Raw genomic sequence first — 27,243 nt, forward strand, 5'->3', positions numbered from 1 at the left:
TATCCCATTGCTCATGGAGTGGATACCCCTTACTAAGAACTGAGGAGTGAGTTCAACTTGAAGAAATCAGATAAGCAGCTCTTATACCAAATCTGCTAAGCTCTCCATTTTGACTTGTAATGTGTCTGGGCTCTTGAGAAAATCAAACACATGGCTGTGGATGCACAGAAGCATCCAGGGAACACTCGCCTTACACACTATGCATCCATTTAATTGCTTCAGATACACACACAAGGACATGAGAAGAAAGATCGCAGGAGGCCTAAATCACTCCACAGTTGTACTAGGCAGTTGTACCATCCTGGGGCACCTCCGTTGGCCTTTGCTTCTAAGTTCTTTGTATCCATAATTCTAACTAGTTTGATAGAGATATTGGTATTGTCCTTCATTGCTCCTCTTGCATAGTTATTTTCCAACATATAGGCTAGATCAGATCTAAACAGGCAGGGTTCATCTTTGTTGCTAGGCCCCTAGCTACATTTATCCACTCCCTCCTCCATCAGGCATTTAGAGATTATAACTACATCATTAATATACTGGCCATTAATCATAAAAAACTCATTCCGTAATTATAGGGCTGTCAGGTATATTGACAACACCTTTGGTCCAAGATTTATAAATAAGATTTAAAATCACAGGGGACATGCTTATGGGAAAGCATCTAGTTTTCATTTGCTTGAAAGAGGTGGATCAAATTGATAAGCTTACAATAACTTATAACATCTAAAAAGTATTCATTTAAAAATGACATGATTGATAAGAAAAATATGACTTTCTCATTCTGAAAAAGGTTGATAATTTAATCAAGATAAGGTCTCCCCAGATGGATGAGCCACCACCTCAACATATGCAGAGAAGTGGTGAAGAATTTGTAGCATATTCTATCAAAATGATGAGCACATCTACCAGCTCATTTGGGGTTTTACAGGAAAATTTCAAGTCCTATGGTTACAGAATTCTCATGTGCATTTATCAAGATTTACCTAGTCAGAGAAAGCAAAGGATAATGGGTTGTGTGACTGCAAAATATCTGGATCTTTTTAGAACTGGAAATTAAACCATGGCACACACACTGAACAAAATTCAGATTGTATCACCTTGATGTTGTCCTCTGGAAAATACTCCACATTTAAACACATTTTTGTATTCAAAGATCAAGATATAGACGTTCTTACCTAAAAACAAAGTCAGACTTATCTATTTCAGCTCCACAGATAGAGTTCCTCAGGATTCCCCCATTTCCAACCACTGCACACTGATTAAAGGGACGCCCCACAAATGGTTGTGACTGTTAAAAGGAAGTTACAAAGAACATTTTTTTTCAGTTGTAGACTCACAAATGTCATCAGTTCAGTGCCTGTAGCTTAACTCTGTAGGAGGTTAATGGAATACGGTGTGCAGAGTGAACTAATGGTTGTGAGAAAATACCAAGAACCAGCTTAGAGACTTAAAAAGAACAGCAGCTTTGGATGGATGGATTTTTCCTGAGAGAAATAAGATTTGGCATTATTTATTACTATGTAAACAGAACAGGAAGGGAGAAAACTTTTTTCCTAAGCTCCAAAAAAATGCTAAGATAGGGTGATAAATAAAACATATTAAGCACTCTTCTATTTCTAGACATAAAATTGATTTTTATCTAGTAAAAGGTAGGTATGATTCCTGAATAAGATCTTTAGGCTCAATTATGCCATCAGATATATAAATACCCATCTTGTAAAAAATTTCAAGGATAAAAAAACAACTCTGTGCTGAACTATTTCAAATTAATTTTTCAAGGCCTAATTTTGGTTTTATATAAACAACTTTCTCTTTATTCCTTCTTCTTAGAGTACTGTATGTATCCTCCTCTGGCAGTAATGAATACTACAGGTCCTCTGTTAATGAACCATTACCACTAACTGAAAATGGATATTTTTATTTATTTGTGCATTGAATGGGACATAGCTTCAAGTTGCTTTGAATTCAGGACCAACTCACAGATAAAATTCCTTGTCCTAACCATTCAAGAGTAAAGTAAATAGAATCAGTTATAGGCAGAAAATTCTGACTCTCTCAACCCCTCTCTCAAAACTCTCTTTTTCTGTTACTCCCTTCTCTCCATTTACCAACATGTCATCTGGTATGGTTTGGGATTCACTCTAGCCTTTCCCTGAGCTTGGGTTATCTCTGGTACAGATATTTGCAAAGTTCTTTTTTTTCTAAGAAGAGGTTCTGAGGAAACTAGAACTTAGCTCAAGGTGGCTGATAAACTGACTAACTTCCTTGGGCTGGCATATAGTAGCCTCAAACTTGGCTCACCAAAGATTTGTAGTCTCTGGTGCTTGGAAGCAGTTAAATCAATCTCTAGAGTTGTGGAATGTGTGCACACACCAGCATTTTGGGTGTGTGTGTGTCTCTGTGTGTGCACATGTATGTTTATACATGTGTGTGTTCATGCTATCTCTTCCAATAGCATATAAACTCTTTGAGGGCAGAAACAATTTTTTTTGTACCTAGCATAATGCCTAGACTCACAAGAGCATACTAGCTGTTAGCTTCCTTTGCTTGATTGTGTGTGCACGTGTGTGTAGATGTGTCAGCAGTAGAAGAGAATGTTTTCTAAAACAAACTTCCTCCCTATCGAAAAGATAAGCTTGGATCTAAATGTGAATTTACGGTTTCTTACAACCCATTACCCGGAAGGGCAGTGTATTAAGAAGGTGGTAATCTGACAGTCATCCACTGGGAGCTGCCAAGTCTTCCATCTTCACTTTCCAGAATAAAAGCAGGACAAAGAATATAAATCTACAGTTCTCTGGGCAAGGTGTGATTTTGCTCCCAGCATTGGAAATAGGGAAAAGTCCATTTCAGATTTAAAAAGGCCACTTTTGCAGAATAAGATAGTGACCCAAAGACGAAGAACTGCAAGGGAAGTCCCAACTGACCCATCTTATTCAAGAGTGATGAGGCAGTAAGACTGGAGGATAGGGGAAACTTAGAATTATTTAAGCTACATAAAAGTGCTTCCAACATATCCACAGAGCATTAAAAACTACCTTTAAAAAACTGTCCACCTTAAATCTAGCAGGCAACACTATTACTCATACAATATTACTCATTTAGTTTAAGCTCTGACTTAATGTTTTAAAACATTTCATCTTTGTATTATGTCCCAAACAACCCACTAACCAACTTCACTTACCACTGGCAGCATTCGGAAAATGCCCTTTTCGATAGGGAAGCTGGCCCTCTCTGCTTCATAACTCATGTTACTCCCAAGTGGAGTGTTATTTTGAGAAATGACAAGGTTGTGTGCGGCATCACAGCAAGAAGCAAGTTTTGACCTGTAGAGGACGAGCAAAAGCAAACCAAGGCATGGAATCAGGAAAATAACAGGAAATAATGGTCAGTCCAAAAAGGAATAATCATCACAGTGACTTTCAGGAGGGCGATGTAGCCTTCTCCACCATTGCCTTTTGTCTCCATTGTTCCTAATGAGCACTTGGGGGAGAACCATGAACAAACCTGACCAAAGGTAGTGACAAGATAAAGGGGGTCAGAGAGGTTCACTGGTGCTCTTATATACTGAAGGGATTCTCGGTGAAGTGCTAGCTGTCAGGGGGAGCTACTTCTTCATCTTATTTTCACTGAGAGCTTCTGTTTTTACATCACCTTCACTTTTTCTGCTGAAGAACGTGGGGATATTCAACTTGAAGCAGAGAAAGGCTCTAGGGAGACATAGCTGTCTTCAAGTGTCTGTGAAGGACTGTCATGTGGAAGGCAAAGAGACTTCTGTTTGGCCTCAGAGAACAGAATCAGGAGCAAGAGGTTATAGTTGAAAATTTGGACTTAATGTCAGGAAAAAAGTATTAACTCTTGCAGTCATTGTAAAGATGGGGCTACCTCAGAAAGCGGTGAGTTCTCCCTCCTTTGAGTTCTTCAAATCAAGGTGGAGGGAGGCCACTTGTCAGGTAGATTATAGTAATGAATCTTTGCATGTACAGACTTGGACAGTTAGTGAAAAATAATAATAGCAGGGCAGCCAGGTAGCATGGTGAGTAAGAGCACCGGCCCCAGAGTAGGGAGACCTGGGATCGGTTCCGGCCTCAGATACTTAACACCCACACAAAATAACTGGCCGTGTAACCTTGAGCAAGTTACTTAACCCCGATTGCTTAAAAATAATAATAATAATAATAATAGCTACCATGTATATAGCCCTTTAGGGTCTGCAAAACATTTATATATGTTATCTCATTTGATCCTCACAATTATCCCCATTTTACAGTTAAGAAAACCAGGTCTGAGAGAAATGACTTGCTCAGTGTCACACAGTGAGTGCCTGAGGCAGGATTTGAATTAAAATCTTTCTGACTTCAAGTCCAACACTCTATCTCCATTGTGCCCAACTAATATTTGCCCAAGTAAAGGTTGTCCAGCTAGATAGCTGAGGTCCCTTTCAACTCTCAAATTCTTTGATTCTGTGAGTCTTAATATATCCCTCCCCTACCCTATAAATGACCCAGTGAGCCTTCCTTAGTAATAAATATTTGAAGAGAAAGAAGAAAAAATCCCAGTTCAACAAACCATTTCTTACAGTGCCATTATATTCCATTACATTAATGGACCACAATTTATTCTGTTGTTTCCCAATCAATCGACATTTACTTTGTGCAATCTATGTTTTTATAATATTATTTTAACTTTAAGGGAAGAGATAAAATGAGGTATTGCCCTTATAATGCAGAGATGACATTTGAAATCAACTGCGTATAGTTAAAAAATGGCCAAAATGATATTTAAGTATTGAATGGCCCCCTGAAAATAGGCCATATTTGATGCAGTATGATTTGAAAGGAGGCTTTTAAAATGAGCTGTATAATTTGACTAAAATTAGAATTTCAATAAAACTATTGGTATTTGGGAAAATGCAGTTAATTCAGTATTATACTGAGATCAATGGGTCCTGCCCCCTTACCTGGACAGATATCTAACCCATCCAAAAGAGATTATCTGCTATTAGAGATCAGTGTAATGGTCATGGGTATTTGAAGACCTTCCCTGTCCCTTAACAGGCCTAAGGGAATTTGAAGACCTTCCTTGACCATAACTGGCCAAATGTAATCACATGGAACACCAGGTGGGAAGAGCTTGCTTAAAGGGTAGAACACGAAGGGTGGAATAAGAAGGGGCAGAGGAGAGCTTGATCAGGGCTGGGAGTAGTCAGAATGGAGGCAGAGCAGCTAGTGTGAGTAAGAGAGGGGAATTTTTGCTTAGGGGAGCCTGTTTTGTTTTGAAGGCCTAATAGAGGGAAGGCTTGGGGTTGTCAGTGCTCATTGCACTGGTTATGTGTACCAACTTCTCAGTTGTTAGGATTCATTTGGTTTTCTGGTGTTTGAATAAATGTTTTGGTTCTGTCTAAAATGTGGAGAGTCTGTTACATTTTGTGATTCAGAACTACACCAGCATATTCATAGCCACTGTGAGTGATGTGAATATCACACTGGTGTTATAATCAGTAGGGTCAGAGATTCCATCACCTCCCTTGATAATCCACACCAGTGTTCTATCATCCTGGCAGGTGGGAAGTTTTTCCTTACCTGGCCCTGAAAAGTCTCTTACTTTAGGTTGGCAGTTTCATCTGGTTTTTTCTTGTATAGAATAGAGAATTGATCAATATTGTCTTTTATTTAAAAACCCTTATATACTAAAAGTCAGTGATCGTGTCACTCAGTCTTCAAACAATTATTCATCCTTCCAATCAACTTTGTTGCTGTCTGTTATTTCCGTGTCCTTTAAAAGAGTATAGTAAGTAAAGTGGGATGTAGTAATCTCATGTTGATCAGAGTAGGAAAGAGTGAATGAAATACAAGATGATGTCCTGACTCTTTTGTTCAAATGGGCCTTTTAATATACTCCACTATCATGCTGACTTAAGAAACAAACAAACAAACAAAAAACCTAAACTGATTATACATTGCTTACTCACAATAAGCTTGTGGTCAATGATCCTCAGGTGAATTTCTACATATACCTGCCTGGTCAGTCCTTCTGTATCCACATAGAATCACAGATTAGTATGACTATTAAGGAACATTAGAAACTGAATTTCCCTCCTCATTTTAGAGCTGAGGAAATCCTCTATTTGTTGGGGAGAGGGTTGTTCCTTAAGTGGATAATTCTGGAACTCTATCTTATTTAGTTTTATCTCATTTTAAGGGGCCATTTCTAATTTTCTAGGATATTTTGAACTTTATTCTTCTCATAAAGTATCAGTAATTGTTATAGAATGAATAGGCTGTATTGTGGAGCTCAGGAAAGGTATTATTTGAATACAGTGGTCAGTGTTTTGAACTTTGGGTATGCTATGATAATGTCAATGTCATCCAGTGAATTATTATTTGAGGAAGATTCTTTTTTGCTCATTCAAATATCATAATCTGCTTCATAATACCTTTTCAAATTTCTGAATCTAAAATTTTCAAGAGATGGTTTATGTAGAATAAAAGCAATGTAGATGCCAATTGGCATATTACCTGGTCAAAAACAATTACCATGATGCAGTTTCAAAATTATAACTGTTATCTAAATTTAATTAGAATAGAGTTGTTAAAAACATTTGGCCCTGTCAACCACTCTCTCCTCCTTGATACTCTTTTCTCTCTAGGTTTTTGGAACCCTATTATTTCCTGGTTCTCCTCACCTGTCTGACTGTTTCTGCTCTGTGTTCTTTGCTAGATCTTCCTCCAGATCATACCCTCTGACCTTCAGGGTTCAGTCCTGGACCCTCTTCTCTTCTCCCTCTATACTATTTCTCTTAGTTATCTCATCAGCTCCCATGGATTTAATTATGCTGATGATTCTCAAAACATCCTGGACTCATCACTATCTCTCACCCTGCCCCAACCCACATGCAAGCTACTGCCAAAGCCTGCTGATTTCACCTTTGCAGCATCTCTCACATATGCCCCGCTCTCTCCTTTGACATTGCCCCACTCAAGTGCAGGCCTTCCTTACCTCTCAACAGCCTGCTGAGAGGTCTGCCTGCTTTAAATATCTCCCCCCCCAGATTTATTCTCCATTCAGCCACTAAAGTGATTTTCCTAAAACACTGGTCCCCTCATGTAATCCCTCTACCTCTCTCCTATGAAATAAGCTCCAGTGGCTTCCTATTGTCTCCAGAAGCAAATACAAAACATTGTTTGGCATTCAAAGCTCTTTATAATCCAGCTCCTTCCTACCTTTCCAGTCTTCTTACACTTTACACCCCAACATGTACTCTCTGATCCCATGATAATGGCCTCCTGGTTTTTCCATGAACAAGACACTCCATCTCTCAGTTTGGGGCATTTTCTCTGGTATCCCCAATGCTTGGAATGAACTCCCTGGCTTCCTTCAAGTCTAAACTAAACTAAAATCCCTTCTACAAGAATCATTCCCAATCCCTCTTAATTCCAACGCCGGCCCTCTGTTAATTATTTCTGATTTATCCTGTATACAGCTTGGTATGTATGTATTTGTTTGTATCCCCCATTAGATTTGAGCCCCTTGAGGGCAAGGACTGTCTTTTGCCATTTTTTGTATCCTTAGTACAGTGCCTGGCACACAATAGGTGCTGAATAGATGTTTATTGATTATAACTTTAAATGTTTTGTGTATATAGCATTTTTGAATAAATTCAATTCAACAAATATTTACTAAGCACCTACTATATGAAAGGGGCTGGGGACACAGACAAAAAAAAAGTCTATTCCTTGACAGACCATTCATAATACTGAGGAGAAATGATAGATCAATAGAGAGATAGATAGATAGACAGACAGACGGACATAGATATATGTAGATATACAAAACCAAAATATGGCCTGGTAATCACATAAGCTCCCAGGACCCAATTACCATGTACTTATCCAGCCCTAACCTCTTTTCTAACCTCCAGATTCTCATCTCCAAATACCTATTAAATATCTTGAACTGTGTCTTAATCCCAACACACAGTAAATGGATCTCATTCTCATTTCCCTCAAGCACTCCCCTGTTCCAAATGTTCCTATTATGGTGGAGAGCAACATCATCCTTGCAGTTCCTCAGGCTCACAGAACAGGCCTAGGTATCATCCTCAACTCCTCACTGTCATTCCCCATTTCTAATCTGTTGCCGAGTCTTGTCAGTTTTATATTTGTAATATCTCTCCTATGACACTGCTATCATCCTGGTAGAAGCCCTCATCACTTCATATCTAGACCACTGCAACAGCCTGCTGATAAGGTCCCTCACCTCAACTCTCCACTCATTCCAGTCCACCCCCCAGTAAGCTGTCAAAGTGATCTTCCTAAAATGCAGGTCTGACCTTGTGATTCCACTCCCCTTCCCATAATTCCACAAACTCCAATGGTTCCCTATCACGTCCAGAATCAAATATAAAATCTTATGCTAGATATTTCCCATATCTATGCATTTTCACGTGCCTGGAATGTTCCCCCTCCTCATCTCAGCCTCCTGGCTTCATTGGCTTCCTTCAATTCTCAGCTAAAATCTAGAAGTCTGAACCCCCATAGTGATAATGTCTTCTCTTTGTTGATCATCTCTCTCTAATTTACCCCATATGTATTCTGCTTTGTAAATAGCTGTTTGCATGTTGTCTCCCACATTAGATTTTGAGTTCCTTGAGAGCAGAGACTTAGCTTTTTCCTTTGTATGCCTAGCATTAAGCATAGTGCCTGACACAAAATGGGTGCTTAATAAATGCCTGCTTACTTGACTTGAAAGTATATAGAAAATAACAAAAAAAGTAATTTAATGAGGTAGATTATGGATGCAAATGGAGTTATCCTAAACTTTCATCTTCCTTTGGGAAATACTATCATACATATGTACACACATATGTAAATACCATTGTATATGTGTAAGCACAAATGTATGTATATACACATAAGTACTGTATATGTATTACACACACATGCACACACACATATGTGTGTGTGTGTGTGTATATATATCATCAGAGAAATTCCAGGTAGAAAACACAATTCCTTGTTCCCTGAAAAGATTACCATGCAAAAAGACTTTTAGAAGCACCTGTTGGTTATATATTACTGTACCAGGTGCTATTCAAAGAGAATTACAACAAAAGTAATTTCTGGGATCTAAAATTAATTATCAGACTCATGGGAATTCTGCATTCTGGAGCAGGTCTATGAATTTACATTAGGAAATGTAGGTAAAGTAAAAACAAGACATATAATTAGATTGCTTTAAAATAAACAGAAATATGATTCAACTTTTTCTCTCTATTTCTAGTTGTTCCTAAAAGTGGATGTGTTCTCTTCTCCATTATAGTCTTAATCTAATAAGCTTAGTTTCAGATGTGTGGAGTTTGAGGTGGCAAAGGACCATCTCCGTGGAGATTGCCATCAAGCAGCTGGAATGGAGGGAACTCAGTGAAGAGATGGAGGTTGGATGTATATATTTGATGGGAAATCATCTTCATTGAGGTACTAATTAAAGTTGTGGGAATATATGAGATCCTCATGGCAGAATGCGTAGAGAGAGAAGAGACTTGCCAAAACTAGAACCCTGAGACAACCAAGGAGATGGAGGAATGTAAAGAAGAGAAAGAGATGGAGCAGGACTAGACAGATTGGCTGGAGGAGAATTAGAAGAAAGCGACTTGCAGGAAGCTAAAGGAGAGCAAGGTATCTAGAAGCAGGGAGTGGTCAAGTGCCAAGTGATATGGAAAGTCCAGTAGGAAGACAACTGAGAAAAGGTCATTGAATAAAGTCAAATTGGAAGCTTCGGTTGACTTGGAGATGGAAGTTTCAGTAGTGGGGTAGGAATGGTCAATCAATAAGCATTTATTAAGACTTATTATGCAGCCAGGTTACTGTGTGAAATGTTGGGAGTATGAATATAAGCAGAAAGACAGTCCTTGACTTCAAAGAGCTCCCATTCTAATGGGAGGCAGGGAAGATAATACATAAAAGAAGATGAAAAGCAGGAGGTGGAGGCCAGTGGGGGTGGGGTGGGGAGAAAGGGATGAAGGTGGTAGAAAAAGGGCAGAGAATCTGACGAGGAATGAAGACAAGGCTGCTGGCCTGGGTGTCCTCCTTCAAATGGAGGTTCTTGGAAAAATCAGCCCATCAGAGGCCAAAGATATTTCCAATGTGTAAAGTCCAATGATGAAGTACGCTTTGAGGGTGGATGCTTGGCAGGGCATGGTAGAGAAAGTCCAGAGAAAGGTACCAGGGTCAGGAGGTTGAGAAGTATATAAATGCAAAAATGGGGGAGAATGTGGCTACTTACAGAACTTCAGTGATGGAGGGGAGAGGATCACAGTGTGACAGGGTGACAAGATATGTAGAAATGACCTCCAAGTTTAAACCTGGCTGTAAGTTACACGAACTGGCATATTTTCTTTATATTTAGAATATAAAAACAAGCTTTTATATTCAGGTTATTAATGTTCTAACAAAAATCTCTTAGTCCATTTAAGAACATTAGATCTGTAGATAGATCCTCCTCATTCCCATTTGGCTAACACGTTCCCATTAAGATATGATTTAATAAGGTTATGGAGTTCATTAGAAAACTCATCATACCAAAAGAGTGGAAAGAACACTTCCAAGATTTCCTGTCTTTTCGAGGTCATCCCACTTAGAGCTTTTTTAAAAAAATCTGAATTTAGGAAAATTTATGGAGGTTATCAAATTTGCTTCCTAAAAGCCCAGGTAATTCAGATAATGAACAGAGTTAATTTTTGCCTATGGCATGAGGTTCAACTCCCAGAGCATACCATGTCTTCCACAATTCTCTTATTTGACAGGTAAAAGCTTAGAATTGTTCCTTCTAAATTTTCATACAAATGCAAATCTTCACATGTGATTTCTAGGGCTGAGAGTCTATTCTTTAAGCTCAAGAGCTCTCATTTATCGTTTGGAATTTTAAATCTTATGTGATCTGTTTATTTCTTATTTTAATCCTTATTGATTTGATACATTCATTTGCTATCTGATGAAATAACTAGGATTTCTGGGACATTTGGATGATTTGTGGGAACAAAGAAATGGAATAAATGAAATTGAGCTTGTCCTAAAAAACCTAGTCTTGGTCCAGGACACTTGGATACTGTCCTCTAGATCCATTTAGGTTGGAGCTCAGCAACTCCATTCCTTTCCTTTCTTTATGTGACCAACAACACTACCTCAAGGGGGCATATGAGCCACCAATTCATACCAACAATTGGAAGACATCATATTAGGGCACTTCCAGAGTTATAAGGTTTGGTCTGTCACTGGGCTCCCAATCTGTTTAGTCAAAATTAACCAAATTGTCTTCTAAAGTGATCTAGTCATAGAACCAGGAGAACATTATACACAGTAATAGAAAAATTGCAATGAGAGTCAACTGTTAATGAGTTAACAACTCTGATTCATGACAACTAGAACAATTCATGACAATTCCAAAGGACTTATGATGAAAAAAAATGCTATCAACCTCCAGAGAGAGCACTTATGAACTCTGAGTAAAGAATGAAGCATATTTTCTTTCACTTTCATTCTTTTTTTTTCTTTTGCAACATTCTAATATGGAAATATTTTACATGACTTCATGTGTATAATAGGTATCATATTTCTTGCTTTCTCAAAGTAGCAGGGGGAGAGGCAGAAAATTTGGAACTGAAAAATAGAAATAAATGAACAAATAAATAAATAAACGAAGTGATCTGGACAATCCCTGAAGTCTTGACCATTGCCTCCTCTCTGTGACATGTCTGCCTGGGAGGATGACATGATGTAAGTCCCTAAAATCAGCTTCTGACCAAGCTATCTCTCTCATCTCCTTTCCCCATCTTGCCCACAACAACCACAGATATGGCCACTAAGGTCAATAATGTAGCACTTAAACCGAATCCTTCCCTCTATCACAGAGGTAGCTAAGTATCAAAGTTGATAAAGTGTTGGATTTGAAATCAGAAAGACCTGAGTTTTAAATCTGCCTCAAACACTAATAAGCCACCTTAACTTTTTCAGCCTCAATGTTTTCTCACTTCTAAAACAGAAATAATAGTAGCACCTAGGTCACAGGGTTGTGTGTAGATCAAACCAAAGGGGATAATAAAGTTCTATATAAATATTAACTTTTGTTTTTTCACCCTATGTCCCCTTCTCTCCCACAGAAAAATGAAGAACCTTCCCTCCTCCCCCAATCTTCCCACATAATAGAAATAAGGGGTAGATATTCTCTTCAAAATGTTGTCTCTTTTCTAGTGTACTTCACCACATTTTTCATTTCTATTTTCATATTGCCAGCATGTAGCAGAGCGCCCTTCATATTTCAGGTGATTAATAAATGCTTATGGAACTGAATGACTCTTAGAATCCTTCAGGATTCCACCTTAGACTTTAGCTTCCTTGCCACATTCTTTGTCCCCAGAGCTACTATAATTGTCCCCTCTAAGATGAACTTCCATCTACTCTGGATGTTTTTCCTATATATCTATTTATTTACAAGTTGTCTTCCTCATTAGAAAGTAAATTTCTTGAGGGCAAAGAATTATTGCTTTCCTTTGGATCCTCAGAACTCAGGCACATAGTATATACTTAACAAATTCTTGCTGACTGATTGTCGAATTCCGGGGTTCTGAAAGCTTTAATACCTTTCAAAGTTCTTGGTTTCACTATCCATAAGAGTCCCTGTCATGTAAATTTTGAAGAAGGAAGGTGGCATAATGGATACAGTGCTGGATTTGGAGCTAAGATTGACCTGATTTGTAATCTGCTTAAGACATACCTGTGTGACCCTGGGCAAGTCACTTAACTTCCTCAGGCTCAGTTTCTTCATCTGTAAAGTGAGGATGATAATAACACCCCTCTCACAGGGTAGTTATGAAGACCAAATGAGATAATGCATGCAAAGTACTATGTCAGCTTTAAAGCATTAAATAAATGTTAGCTATCACCATCATCATCATCAGTAGTAATAATATTCGTAATAGTAGTAGTGCTGGTGGTGCTGGTGGTGGTAGTAGTAATAGTACTAGTAGTGATAGTCCTCCTAAACCTAGCACAATGTTTCAGGTGGACACAGTAGGTTTTTAAATAAATGTTAAATGAATGAATGAATGTTCAACTTTCAGGGAGTGGTTATGTACTAGGAAAATACAGTTCGATATATTTTGCTTTGGTGGATAAAAAGAGATATGGAAAATCATATTACACCGCCACAAACACTTAATTAGCACTCCTTTGAGAAACAAATATATTTTGTTACATCTGGGACAATTTAAAAAAGAAAACAAAACTATATATTTAAATTATAGCTGCTTGGTATTTCCTTTTGTTAGGGCTATCCATTATCAGCCTCAAGTCAAAATTCTTCATTGGTCTTAATGGAATGCTTCCTAGATTTCCATGAAATGTTAATGACTGCTTCAGGTTTGCATTCTACAAGGAAGGGAAGGATGCTTAGAATGCTAACAACCTACATGCTTCATCCCTCAGTTCATGGGTAGTTCTTCCATATCATCAAGCTCTCCAGGATTTCTGAATGAGGTTTAGTGCAGTTAGGGTAAATATAAAAGCAACAGGACCTCTCCATAGATATACTAGATGGTCATCTTACAGCACAAGGGTTCTCACAGAATATCAAGTAAAAAGTAGTTTTATATTAAGGGTTTTTACAGAGTATGCCTTATTTTGCTTTGTTCAAGGCCCTGCATAGGACCAAATGCTTTATGGTGAGTATTCCTGGTTTTTCTCAATATTAATTCTATGGTTACTGCTAGACCTGGGTTCTAATCTTGCTTCTGTCACTTACAGGCTGTGAGTATGAGCAAGGCTCATGCTTTCTCCCAGATTCAGGGGCCTCTTCTGTAAAAGGAGGATAACAGAACTTGTACATCTACCTCACAGAGGGAGTTGTTAGGGATAAATGAGATAATGCAGGGTGTCCTAAAAGTCTTAGGGCAGTTTAAAGTTTTATGTTGCCTAACCTTAAAGTGCTACATAAATGTCAGCTAATAAGAGTAACAGCAAGTACTTATTGATGGTCCGTTTATCAAATATATGTCCCTGTGTCTTTGGTTAACCACAACACAACTGGTCACATGGTTCTGAATAATTATCGTGACAAGTCATACTCTTTTCTACCCCTAGGGATACCTTTGCTTTTACTGAGTCCTATAAGCTATGAACTACTGGCTCCTGGCTACTACTTGTTAAACTGAATGCCAGTAAGTTATCTCTGATCCTAAACTCCTTCATTCAGCCATCATACAAGAAGGCATACAGTGGTTGAGGCTGGAGGTGAGGAAGCTGTCCTCTTGTCTTGGCATTCTCTACATTCTATGTTAGAGACTTTTTGGCATTTGCTCCATATCCAGTGCTGGGTAGAGAGCCTTGGCTACAAAGACAAAACTGAAAGCAGTTCCTTCCCTCAAGAAGGCTATGGGGGATCCAACATTGTGAACAGATAAGTAAATACCAATATGAGATAAGTGGAGGAGGAGGAGGAGGAGGAGGAAGAAGAAGAAGAAGAAGAAGAAGAAGAAGAAGAAGAAGAAGAAGAGAGGAAAGACTTCTCTGAGGAATTGTTCCCTGGGTTGAGGTTCAAAGGAAGCTAAGGCCTCATTGGTACCTAGTTACAATGTTTTCCATATAATGATTGTGGATTGAGTTCTTAAATGGGAGAAATTCAGAGAAATATAAGAAGATGTGCATCAACAGAGGCAAAATGAAATCATCAGAACCTAGAACAGTACACACAACTGTAACAATGTGAATGAAACAAATGGAACTCAGAGTGACTAAAAAAACCCAATGAAAATCTCAGAGAACAAATAATGAAACATACACGACCCTCCTTGCAGCATAGAGGGGTGAGAACATTAGGACAAAAGACATACACATTGTCTGACATAGTTATTGCATCAACTAATTTTTGCTTAATTGGTTTTCTTTGTCATGATGAAGATTCAATCTGGAGGTATAGATATTTGAAATGTATGTGATATAAAGATAAAAGCTATCAGCAAAACATATTTTAATAAACAAATAGGTCACATTTTGGTCTAGACCTAAGAAGTTGCACTGGTGTAGAGGAATCTCTCAATCCAGGTAGACCAGCAAGTTGTTCTGAAGCTTGTAGCCCAAGTTTCCTGGGGCTTAAGTAAACTTGCCCAGGCTCTTGAACAGTTAGTGTATGTCACAGGCAAGACTTTGAACCCAAAGTCTTACTGATTCCAAGACCAGCTCTCTGTAGTCACATATGTTTGAAAGAAAAGAAAACTTACCGATGGAGAGGGTGAAGAGTAAGTCAGTCAACAAGCATTTAGCAAAAGCAAAACTTACTATATGCCAGGTAGGGCTAGGGCTACAAAGCCATCCTGTGTCCCAAACAAAAGGAAATGGGATTACTTGGCAGACAGATGCAGACCAGACATAATTCCTGCTAAGTAGAGCTGTTAAACATAAAGTGGTATCAAAAGAGGCCATAGAATCTCTTTCCCCAGAGTTATTTAACTATATAGGAGATAGACCAAATTGTCAGAGAAGCTTTGGATACAGTCTTGCATGAATGCATAAAGATGATTTAGATGACCTCTCAAGGTCCCTACCAGCTCTATGATAGTCCTGTGTAGTTTCTAAATTGCTAAGTTGAAGTCAATTCTGAATTACTTAAGTGTGAAAAAACAAGCTCTAAAAATATGAAATTCAACCATTAAGATGAATTTTTGAGATTTCTGAATATAGATTAGACTTTAGACAAAAAAATTCCAGGTCACTAGCTTTATTGTTGTTCAATGTATGAACAAATTGTGGAAGGCATTTATCCCCTCTCTTTTGTGACTGAGCTGTTTGTACTTTTATTTAGTTAAATCTTCAGAGGAAGGGTGGTGAAGGTAGGAGGGGGAACAGGCAAGGAGGACCCAAAAGCCTTTCTTTGTAGAAACTGGCAGAATGTTGTGGAGACTGAATTAACTATCTGAAGCTTCTGAAAAGGGATTTTTACAATTAAAGTGCTGAATCCATCTTATCTATAATTACAGCAGCTTATTACCAAAGGAAGTGCTCCCTAGGATAAATGTTCCTGGTACAATTTCTGTTTATGCCATACTTTCTTTTGCAAGAGGTCTCATTATTTCTTAAACCTTCACTGGCAATACCAAACACTAATTGTGGGCTTCATTTAAAAATAATGAACAAGGAATCTGTGTGTAACCACAGTTAAGGGGGCAGTGTTGCTGAATGTTTCATAGAGGTGAAGGGACAAAGCTAATAATAGCTACCATTTATATAGTATTTACTGTGTGTCAGAAACGGTGCTAAGCACTTTACAGTCTTATCTCATTTGATCCTTACAACAATCCTGGGAGGTAGGTGCTATTAAAAGTCCCATTTACAGAAGGGGAAACTGAGGCAAACAGAGGTTAAGTAACTTGCCCAGGGTCACACAGATAAGTATCTGAGGTTTATTTGAGCTCAGATCTTCCTGACTCCAGGTCCAGTGATCTATCCACTGTGTTATCTAGCTGTTCCAGACTGGCAACTCTATCTCCAGCTCCCAACATCAGCAACAAGAACTGGCTCCTTTGTGGGGAGCTCAGTAGCTCTGCTTCTCCCCCCCCCCACCATTTGTTGAGCAGCAAAGTCAACTTATAAAGAGAGGAAAGACAAGCCACAAACTCTGCCTTGAAGAGAGACAAGCTTTTCTACTGAATAAAGTACACTTGAGAACAGTAAGCTAGAAAGATGAAAAGTATATGACTTTCTAGCCCAAGTGGTCTATTTTCAATCATGAAAAGATCAAAGAGAGTGCAAATGGAGCACACTAAAAAGGACGGATGGTCCCTTCATAAATTCCATGTTACTCTACATCTGAAGAGAAGCACAAGACCAAGAGCAGGGATTATGAATGATTATAAACTCTCTTGTGACATTGAACTGGAATCGAAAAACGACCATCTCATCATTTCCTCATTGCTGTACTTTATCTGTGATAATAGCTAGCCATTAACAGGGAAATGTTACAGAATTACAGGGTCTCAGGGCTGGGAGGGGCTGTGGAGGCCACCCAGACCAACCCATCTGGGCTGAGAGTCTTCTTTCCATTTAAGAGCTTCAGGATAAGGTAACTCATGGCCACTGGAGGAAGTCTACTTTACTTTTGGATAACTGAAATTATTTTGAAGTTTTTCCTTTCATATGTATTAATCTGTCTATAATAAGAATTCTTTTATTATTATTATTACTATTAAGCAATCGGGGTTAAATAACTTGTTCAAGGTTACACGGCCAGTTATTTCTGGGTGTGGTGCTAAGTATCTGAGCCCGAATTTGATTCCCAGGTCATCCCGACTCTTGGGCCGGTGCTCTTACTCATTGAGCCACCTGGCTGCCCCTAAGCAATTGGGGTTAAGTAACTTGCTCAAGGTTACACAGCCAGGTGTTTCTGGGTGGGTGCTAAGTGTCTGAGCCTGGATTTGATCCCCAGGTCATCCTGACACTGGAGCCAGTGCTCTTACTCGCTGTGCTACCTGGCCGCCCCTATAATAAGAATTCTTAACCTGGGGTTCATGAACTTCTATTTTATTTTTAGGAAGCAATTTGGGTTAAATGACTTGCCCAAGGTCACACAGTAAGTGTTTGAGGTCAGATTTGGACTTGGGAAGATTGAGTCTTCCTGATTTCAGGCTCTATGATGCCACCAAACTATTCAATTATCTCTAAGCAAGCAACGCAAGCTATAAGCAAGTTAACCTAACCAACACTGTCCGTTCCTCATCTCTAAAATAAGGACAGTAAGTAACGCTCAGACTTCTTATCACACAGACCGGTGGTGAGGATACTGCTTTGGCAACCAGAGTGTGTTATATAAAGTGTGAGCCTGTGATATGACTATTATTATTGTATATTAAGATTATCTTGTTCTTATTGTCACTTTGCTTTCCCTATTTCCCACTGCCATTTCAAAACAATTTCAGCTGAAGGTAAATCTTTATGACTATTGTTATAGAACTGCAAAGTTAAAATTCTACAATACTATGTGGCATATTGGTAATGGATTCAGGTGCAACCATTTCTCTCCATTGCCCATATTAAGTTTGTTATAGAAGAGAAATGAAGAATAAGATCAAGGTGGTATCCAGATACACCACAATTTTATTACATTCTAATACCTATAAATTACTCTGTTGTTGTTGGTTGCTCATTTTTGAAGATGACCAATGACATCACAAGGGTGATAACTTGTGCATGAACTGGATTTAAGTGAGGCAGAGCTGCTCAAAGTCATCAGCCACACTCTTTCCTCCAGCCATCCAAGTCCAGCGGCAAGACAAAAGTCAAGACAACTAACTGTTGATGGCTGGGGATGCAATGGATGACCTTGGTCTTTCTAGATTAAGTCTTTCCCAGGTTTCAATTGGTCTGAGGCTGTGCTCATTCAATGACTAAGGGCTAACTAAGAACTGAAACAAAAGATGACCCAAGGGCAACTGTGCTATTAAAAGAACAATGATCTAAGATTTCCAGTGGCTTACAGGGATCCCACTGGCATCAAAATGAGCACTATATCAGAAAACTCTGGTTCTTTAGTCACCAGCTCCTTTTTAAACAAACTCTTCCAGGACTGAATAAAATAGATTAGATAATAATAAAATAGATTAGATAAAAAAGATTAGACTAGATAGGTAGAATGTAGCTTTCTTGAGGGGCCACATTTCACTTTTGTCTTTGTAACTCTGCCACCTGATGTAGTGAATTGCATACTAATAGGCACTTAATAAAGGCTTACTATTGTTGTTGTTGTTGTTGTTTTTTAAAGCATTTGGGGTTAAGTAACTTGCTCAAGGTTACACAGCCAGTTATTTCTGGGTGTGGTGCTGAGTGTCTGAGCCCGGATTCAATCCCAGGTCTCTCAACTCTGGGGCCGGTGCTCTTACTCACTGCGCCACCTGGCCACCCCTAGGCTTACTATTGTTAAAACATTGAAAGAAATTGTTTTGACCCTGAAGATACTAACCATTGTGGAATTTTATCCAACTGGAGGCTAAGGTAATGTCTTTCTCTCAGTTATACCTGCTTTATGTTAATTCCTGATCCTCTAATCTTTATCAGGAGAGTAACTTCAAATTTTCTGGCTCTGAAGGCATTCCAAAGGTATGCATGTGTTCTTTATTACAGCTTTTTGTCCTGGTCCTGTGAATCACTGCCAGCACAACTGAATGATCTGTATTTGAATGTGGAACCAGGAAGTGTTCTGTATGTGTGTATGTATGAGACTCTACAGAAGTCTACAATTAAAAATATATATTTCACCAGAAAGAGATGAGCAGCTCCCTCTAGAGCTAAGGACAATCAGCAAATTGGGAATGGAGGGAGATGAGGGGCCCTATCTACTTGGTGAAGGGAAGTGATGCATGCATGGCACTTTATAGAATCATACTAAAAAATACATCTTGGAGAACAGCAGCTCCAGAATCCTCTCTGTGGCTCCATTTCTCCATCATCAACACTGCTCATTTTCCTAGAGATCATGGGATAATAAAATTTCAAACTGGAAGGAGCTCAGAGGTTGTCTGGTCCAACCTCTTCATTCTACAGATAAGGAAAATGAGAAAATGAGGTCCCTCGTGGTTGAAGTGACTTACCCAAACTCATACACATCAGAAATCACAGCACCAGGCTTGGGATCCAGAATTTCTGAATCTACTGGACCTTCTCTTGAAGGTCAACTGAGCTCTCTCCTCCCCCAGAGTCTCAACTGGAACCCTGGGACTTCTTAGTGCACACCATACTTGGACTACTGCAATCAACTCTTCACTTTTCCCTGACGCCAGTCTCTTTCCTATCTAGAACATCTTGCATTCCACCAATAGATTCATCTTCTTAAAGAACAGATTTTATGGTTATCATGTCACCCCCAAACTGTTAATGACTTCTTATTGTCCACAGTAGTTGTGTCAAACTCAAACAGAAATGGACTAATGGCCTCATGTTGACTTAGAAAACTACAGATTAACACTGTCTGTTGTATTATGTTTCTATTTATTTTGGTAAACATTTCCCAATTACTTCTTCATCTGGTTCAGGCTGCACTCAGCTGTGAGTCAGATACTTAGAGAAAGGATAAAGTCCAAACTACTTGGATCCCCCACAATTTGACCACATCCTACTTCTGCAAAACCCCTCTGTTCCAACCACATTGTTCCCTAAACTCTCTGACATTTTCCCATTTGTGTGAATTAAACTCACCCTTCAAGGGTTGGTTGCTCCAGTTTCATCTCTATCATAGTGAGTACTTCAGCCCACAGTAACCAATCCCTCCTCCAAACACCTAGAGCTCTCCAATTCAGTTAACAGACATTTATTAAATGCCTGACCAGAATGTGCAAAGCATGTAGTAGATGCCAAGGAAGCAAAGACTTAAAAAGGAAGAGCCTTTGTCCTCAAAAGTTCATGTTCTAGGCAAGAAATATACCATGTTCCCAGACATGTTCATATAATACAAGATAATTTGAAAAGGGACAAAACACTAGCAATGAGGTTATCTGGGAAAACTGAATAGAACAGAAGTGAGGGCATCTGAGTTGACATTTCTGAGGGCACTTAGCACAATTCACTGATCATTATTATTGTCCACATTAGCACCTAGAGTAACCCAGTTCATAGCCTTCTAGTATCAGCTGACTTTTTAAATATAAATTTGTCTCTTGCCAATTAGGTTACAAGCTTTTTTAAAATAGAAGCCATGTCTTGTAATTTTCTTTATCTCTTGTGGTGTCCTACAGGCCTTTGCACATAGTAGGAACTACACAACTATTTGGTGATTCGTTGATAACTGTTCATTGTTTATGAGGGCTCTTCAATCAATAACAGCTCACTCCAATAGACATTTATCAAATTCCTGTTACTGTATGTGCAAGGCACTAGGCTGGGGATACAAAAGAAAAAGAGTTTCTGCCCTCAGGAAAACTCACACAGCTTAACTCAAAGAAGTTCACCTCAATCTTCATTGGCAGACTTAGACTAGAATTTTTTGGTCCAATGTTCTTTCCACTTAGATGTGAGTTTGTTACCAGACTCCAGATTTCTGCTGGCTCTTGTTTTCTTTTGCACATTTTTCCCCTCAATAACCCTCTAAGCAGAGGTGTGTTGGAGTCAGCTTGATCTAGAACCATTGTTAAATCTCCAGTGTGAACATTTATATCTTTGAAATCAGTAACCCTCACAAACTGGGGCTGGAGATGTAATTTTATTTCAGTGCCATATTAATAATACAGATAAAACTTAAAATGTGTGTCCTGAACGTAGTTTTCCCCCAGCACATTGCTGCCTCTAAACCTTATAGTCTTATAATACTAGATACATACAAACACCCTTCCCCAACAAAAGAAAAAGGAATTGTTTCTGGTGGTAAAATATATACATATATATTTATTCATATATATATATATATATATCCATTGCTCTTCATTACAAAATAGCAATTTAGAATGCCTATTAAAATATGTTAACATGGTTTTGTGTATCATGGTAATAGATTAAGAAGATGTTGAAGACCAGGAGTGAGGTGGGGTATGGAGGTGGAAAAAAGGAACATTATATGGGAAGAGAAAACAAGAATCTGACAAAGTAGGGAGAAGATCGATAGTACCAAAACTCTCAGTGTTTAGTTCCCAAGGTTTCGAGGGGAAGGCATTAGGCCAAAGCAGATTCAAAGTTGTTGTCATAGGCAGATTAAATAGTGGTCTAGAAGAGGTCATTTGATCAGTACCAGTAAGGCCCCCATACCCTCCCAATTTCCCCTCCAATTCCCCATGACATATTGTCTGAAATTCTACCATCAGATTCTTTTATTTGGGTTCAAGCAGTGACCACTCCAATCATCTTCTTTTTTAAATGGAGATGCCCTCTCAGCCCTCAGCAATCATGCTACCTTGGAAGGAATCAGTTTATTAGGTCATTTTCCTACAGAATGGTTGGCTGAGACCAAGGAGGAAAGAGTTTTGATGGAGACAAAGAGGAGGGATAATTTTGTAACATCAGGCATAGATTTTCCAATGAAAAACTTTAATAGAGCATTGCAACAGGGCAGCCTGTGTCTACAGGAAGAAAGGAGACAAATAGGGAGGTAAAAGGAGCAAAAAACTGCCTTATTACCTGAAATGGTCAAATGTTTAAGGAGTTTCCCTGACCCTGTTGCCCAATCTGGGCAAATATAATTTTCACTCGAAGGAGTGAGGAGGTCAGAATGAATGAATGAGCATTTATTAAGTGCTTCACTAGGCTTACTGTACCAGGTCCTAAAGATACAAACAAAAAAAGTAAGACAGTCCCTTCCCTCAAGAAGCTCACACTAAATGGAGAGAGATAAAATATTAAAGTTCTGGGGCAGCTAGGTGGCACAGTGAATGGAGCATAGGCCCTGGAGTCAGGAGGACCTGAGTTCAAATCCAACCTCAGACACTTAACACCTACTAGCCATGTGACCTTGGGCAAGTCACTCCCAATTGCCCTGCCCTCCAAAAAGCAAAAAAAAAAAAAAAGTTCTGCTGTAGGGCATATGGAAAGTCCCAGAATGACTAAGGGCAGAGGAATAGAATGTTGCCAACAGCATAAACAGATTTCTGTCCCAGCTCTGAGACTCACACATTTCTGTATTTCAAAAGTCACTAGAAGATCAAGTCATATGTAATCTAAGTAGATTATAAGCACTGTTGCAAAAGGAGCTATAGAGAGGGATGTTGTGTGAGGATCAAAGCAAAGCACAGGAAGTCTACTGAAATGAGAAATAGAGAAGTGAATGACCAATGTTGGAATGCTGGAGAAAGATGTAAGTCTTGGGATATTATAGGGAAAAGGGAAGCTTAAGTAATATAATATATCTGTATAGAAATTGTGAGCAATAGAACGAGCCAATAACAATCTTAATGGAAAAGTATCCTATGAGAAGGCTTATCTGACATGGAAGCCCAAAGCAATGTAATTAATATTTGAACACAACAACTTGGGAGATAAGTTGGGGAATAAAACCCAGGAGACTGGTGAATCACAAGGGAGACAGAAAGCATTATATTCAGCGAGCACAATCTATGGTCTGGCAACCAGGGGGAGGAAACAATGCCTAAAAGAAGAAAGGCCAGTTTCTATTACTAAATGTGGCAGAAATAATGACACGGTACTGGCCGCATCTCTTCAAAATGCATGGGCTCACTACATGGCAGGACAAACAGGAGATGGAACACAGGATATTAACGATGAAAAATGGTCCTTGGACAGAAGGCTCTTAGACAGGAAGCTTTTTCAACCTGACCACTGCCCCCAAAGCACACATTGTAAAGTACACCTATCTCCTTAAATTAAAATAAAAATGAAACATTTATAACCTGAGCCAGCTTCAGAGTCACCCTCTAGGAATCCCAAACACAAGGCACAGAGAGTGAATGAAGGCAGATTTAACAGTTAAGAAAAGAGGCAATAACAACAATCCTCCTTCAAGGAGGATCTGTTGTTTCTCCCGAAGATATATGTGGTTAGAGAGAGGAAGAGGATTATGAATGGTATTAGTAAAATGGCAAATACTGGATCTGAAATTCTAGCCATTTTTTTCTTTAAGATACACATCAGAACATACAAGAAAACTTTGGTAGCTAACTACATTTGGGGGTGGGTAATTCTATGATCTCTTGGCAGTATCTTAAATTATTAATTATTCAGTGGCTTTGTAGTAATGTTATTAATTAAAAATTTGCATAAGTGAAAAGGTAAGCAAATCTGTTTGTTTGATTTTTCTCCCCCAAGAGTCTAAGACATATAAACATAAAAAAAAACAAAATCTAGTTTATTATTAAAAGAGGTAATGAATTTGCTAGTGCAACATTTGAATCTTTTTCAATGCTTTTTGCATAGGAAAGAAGACAAGGGGATAACTTTTAGGGAAATTTAACTTATGAAATTCCAAGGGATTATAGTATTGCCTTATTTGGCAATTAACTTCAATTGCATCTATACACCAGTCTTTGAAACAGATAATCCAGACACAAAAACAGCTACTAGTTTAAGATAGTTTGAAAGACATCTAGTTTCCTCCCTGTCTTAGAAAGCTCCTGTATTTATCTATGATGGCATTGTGTCACAGTGCCAAACATTCTTGGTGCTGCTTATCCACTAAATCTATGATTGATAAGGCACAGGAACCATCCATCCTAACACATATCCATAAAACAGTGAGATTTCAAAAAGATGTGTGACAATATTAGAATGCCCAAAGGGCATTTCAAAGCAATCTATTTCTGAAAAGAAATATGCTTGCCAAGAATGAGGAATACTATCGGTCTTGGTCCTAGAAGTGAGTGGCTCCTGTAATTTGTTGCCCAAATAACTACACCTCTTTTAAATTGGAGAACTACTCAAGAATGCTAATGTAATAATTAGTATGCAAGTAACCAAGGGAATCTGGTTAGACTAATTACTGAAGCTCATAGGTCTTCGGCTTGGCATAAAAGCCTACCCACCCCAAAATTTTCAGAGCTTCAGAAAGGAGCTTTCAAGTGTGAAGGAGAGAAAAAGCAGGTCTTTCAAGCATCTGAATTTAAATTGAACCATCTCTGGGTCATGCTCAAGGAAATAAGTATCATTCAGATTCTGAAAATGAGAGATAGGAAATTAGAAGAACTTTTCCCCCCTGAATTCACCCCAGGTAAATCTGGAATAGGCTGTTATAATAGCATTTGTCTTTACTGAGAAAACTACGAAATGACAGAATATCCTGGAAGGCTGAGGCCCAAATACCTGAAAACTATGAAAAACCAAATTTTTCTGACTTCAGTCATTCTCTATCTAGATGTGACTCAGAGAATACAAATGTTTCAATTTTACAAGAGGCCAGTTTCACAGAAGAGTTTAATAAATAGAACTTTGTCTCAAGAGAAAAAGTAAAAAACCTGGTCCGAGACAACATGTCTAAACTTGTGAAGGTCTATACTCCCTGGAACCTCAGAGGTTGTTTAATCCAAACTCCCACCCAGCAATGTGTTAGTAATTGCTTAAAAACCAGATCTCTGGGGAAAAAATGTTCCAGAAAGACATACTTTTAAGTTTAATCTGCATTAACATTTTCTCCATCACTTTACTAAGTTTATATAATCAATAGAACAATAAATCGCTTGATTTGTTGATTTCCAAGATATTTCACACTGAAAATTTAATAACTAGGTTTGAGGCTATTTGAGCTGGTTCCAGCATACCCCTGCTCCCACCTCTTATTTCAGAAATCTAGAGATCCAGGTAGGGAACTACATCCCTCCTGCTCTGTGTGTGCTGGCTGCCCCAAGCTGGTCCTGCAGTCTCAGAATGTTAGTGACTGTAGCTTATTGGGCTCAGCCTCTTGTCTTGCTTCATCCTGTATTGCCTCTAGCCTGTCTGTCCTAAATACCTGCCTTTTCCTAGACTCCTGCCATGGCTTATTCTAGTGGAATTGGGCTTACATTTAGAGTCAGAGGTTGTTGTTGCTGTTCAGTCATGTCCAACTCTTGATGACCCCATTTGGGGTTTTCTTGGCAAAGAATGGTTTACTATTTCCTCCAAATCATTTGAGGAAACTGAGGCAACAGGGTTGAATGACTTGCCCAGGGTCACACAGCTAGTAAGTGTTTGAGGTGAGATTTGAACTCAGGTCTTCCTGACTCCAGGTTCTGCACTCCATCCACTATACCACATAGCTGCCTAGAAATAGAAGATCTGAGTTCAAATCTCAGCTCTGCTATTTACTTATCTTTGTGATCAAAGGCAAATAGTTTAATCTCTGGACCTCAGTTCCCCCATCTGTAAGATGAAGGGGTTGGACTAGATGGCCTCTGAGGGTTATTCCAGACCCTAAGAGCTATAATCTTATGATTCTAGTTTGCTTGACCCAGTGCCTAGAATTGTGACTAGTTCATAGGAGCTTAATAAATGCTTACTGAATGAATGACCTCAAGTCACAGGGCCTTAAAATGGTGGAATATAAGAATTAGAAGAGATCGGGAGGGCGGAGCCAAGATGGCGGAGTAGAAGCACAACCTTCCCACGGCTCCGGCTTCCACCCTCCCTAATCCATGTAAAAAGGGGACTCTAAACAAACTTTGGAGCTGCAGAACCCACAAAATGACACAGAGAAGCTAACCTCCAGCTGAGGACAGCCCAGCAGGCCAGCAGGAATCCAGCACAGCGCTCTGGGAGCCTAGCCCAGCACCACACCGAGGCTTTAGCCCCAGGGTGGGCCTGACCAGCCACTGGCCAGAGGGACTCCAGATCAGCAGCAGCTGTGGCTGTTTCCAGATTTATCAATACATAGATGCGAAGGACAAGGTGAGAGGCCAGTGCAGTCTGGACTTTGGGACCCAGTAAGTGGGAGTGCCTGGCTTCTACCCTGGGGGTGAGAAACCGCTGAGATGCCAGCACAGCCTGCCAGCGTCATGTGGCGGCTTCAGCTCCAGGCCTGCAGAGTGCAGGGGGACCAAGCACCAGTCTGAGGGGTAATCGCTCTTGCTTTAACCTGCTTGAATCTGGATTGCAGTCGAGGGTGGAGGTCCTGGAGTGTATGTCCAGCTTGCCAGAGCGTTTGGAGACCTCAGAGAGGGCACCCATCTAATACCTCCAGCAGCTGAGAAAACCCAAGTGTTTGGGACGAAAACTCCCCTATCTGGTGGCAGAGTCCTACTGTGGCAAAAAGCCCAAAAGTCAAATAATTGAGTGCCAAAATGAGCAGGCAAAGGAAACAAAGCAGACAGAAGATTCCAACAATACACTCTTATTTTGGGGATAAGAAGGAGCAAGGCATGGAACAGGAGGAAAACAGTGAAGTCAGAACTCCTGCACCAAAAGCTTCAAAGGAAAATACAAGTTGGTTACAGGCCATAGAGGACCTTAAGAAGCAGATAAGAGAAGTGGAGGAAAAATTGGGAAGAGAAATGAGAACAATGCAAGAAAATTATGAAATGAGAGTCAACAGCCTGACTGAAGAAAATAATACCTTAAAAAACAGACTGACTCAAATGGCAAAGGAGGCTCAAAAAGGCAATGAGGAGAAGAATGCCTTAAAAAGTCGAATTTGCCAGATGGAAAAAGAATCTCAAAAGCTCACTGAGGAGAATCATTGCTTCAGAATTAGATTGGAGCAAATGGAAGCTAATGACTTTATGAGAAATCAAGATGCTGTTAAACAGATCCAAACAAATGAAAGAATAGAAGGCAATGTGAAATATCTCATGGGAAAAACCAC

General features: G+C 39.2%; 1 protein-coding gene across 2 annotated transcripts in view; it reads right to left on the minus strand.

The window, feature by feature from the left end:
• Positions 1-27,243, minus strand: part of ST8SIA6 (ST8 alpha-N-acetyl-neuraminide alpha-2,8-sialyltransferase 6) — a 123,953-nt gene that overhangs the window by 22,920 nt on the left and 73,790 nt on the right. For both annotated transcript variants that reach the window (XM_069086263.1, XM_069086262.1), the window contains 2 exons: positions 3,185-3,326; positions 1,176-1,288 (listed from right to left, as the gene is read on the minus strand). In XM_069086263.1, the coding sequence (XP_068942364.1) occupies positions 1,176-1,288; positions 3,185-3,326 (255 nt within the window). The remainder of the gene's footprint in view (positions 1-1,175; positions 1,289-3,184; positions 3,327-27,243) is intronic.

This window comes from Petaurus breviceps, unplaced genomic scaffold, assembly GCF_028583685.1.
Source record: "Petaurus breviceps papuanus isolate PSGF00001 unplaced genomic scaffold, PetGlider_PUasm1.0 178, whole genome shotgun sequence".
Classification (NCBI taxonomy): Eukaryota; Metazoa; Chordata; class Mammalia; order Diprotodontia; family Petauridae; genus Petaurus; species Petaurus breviceps.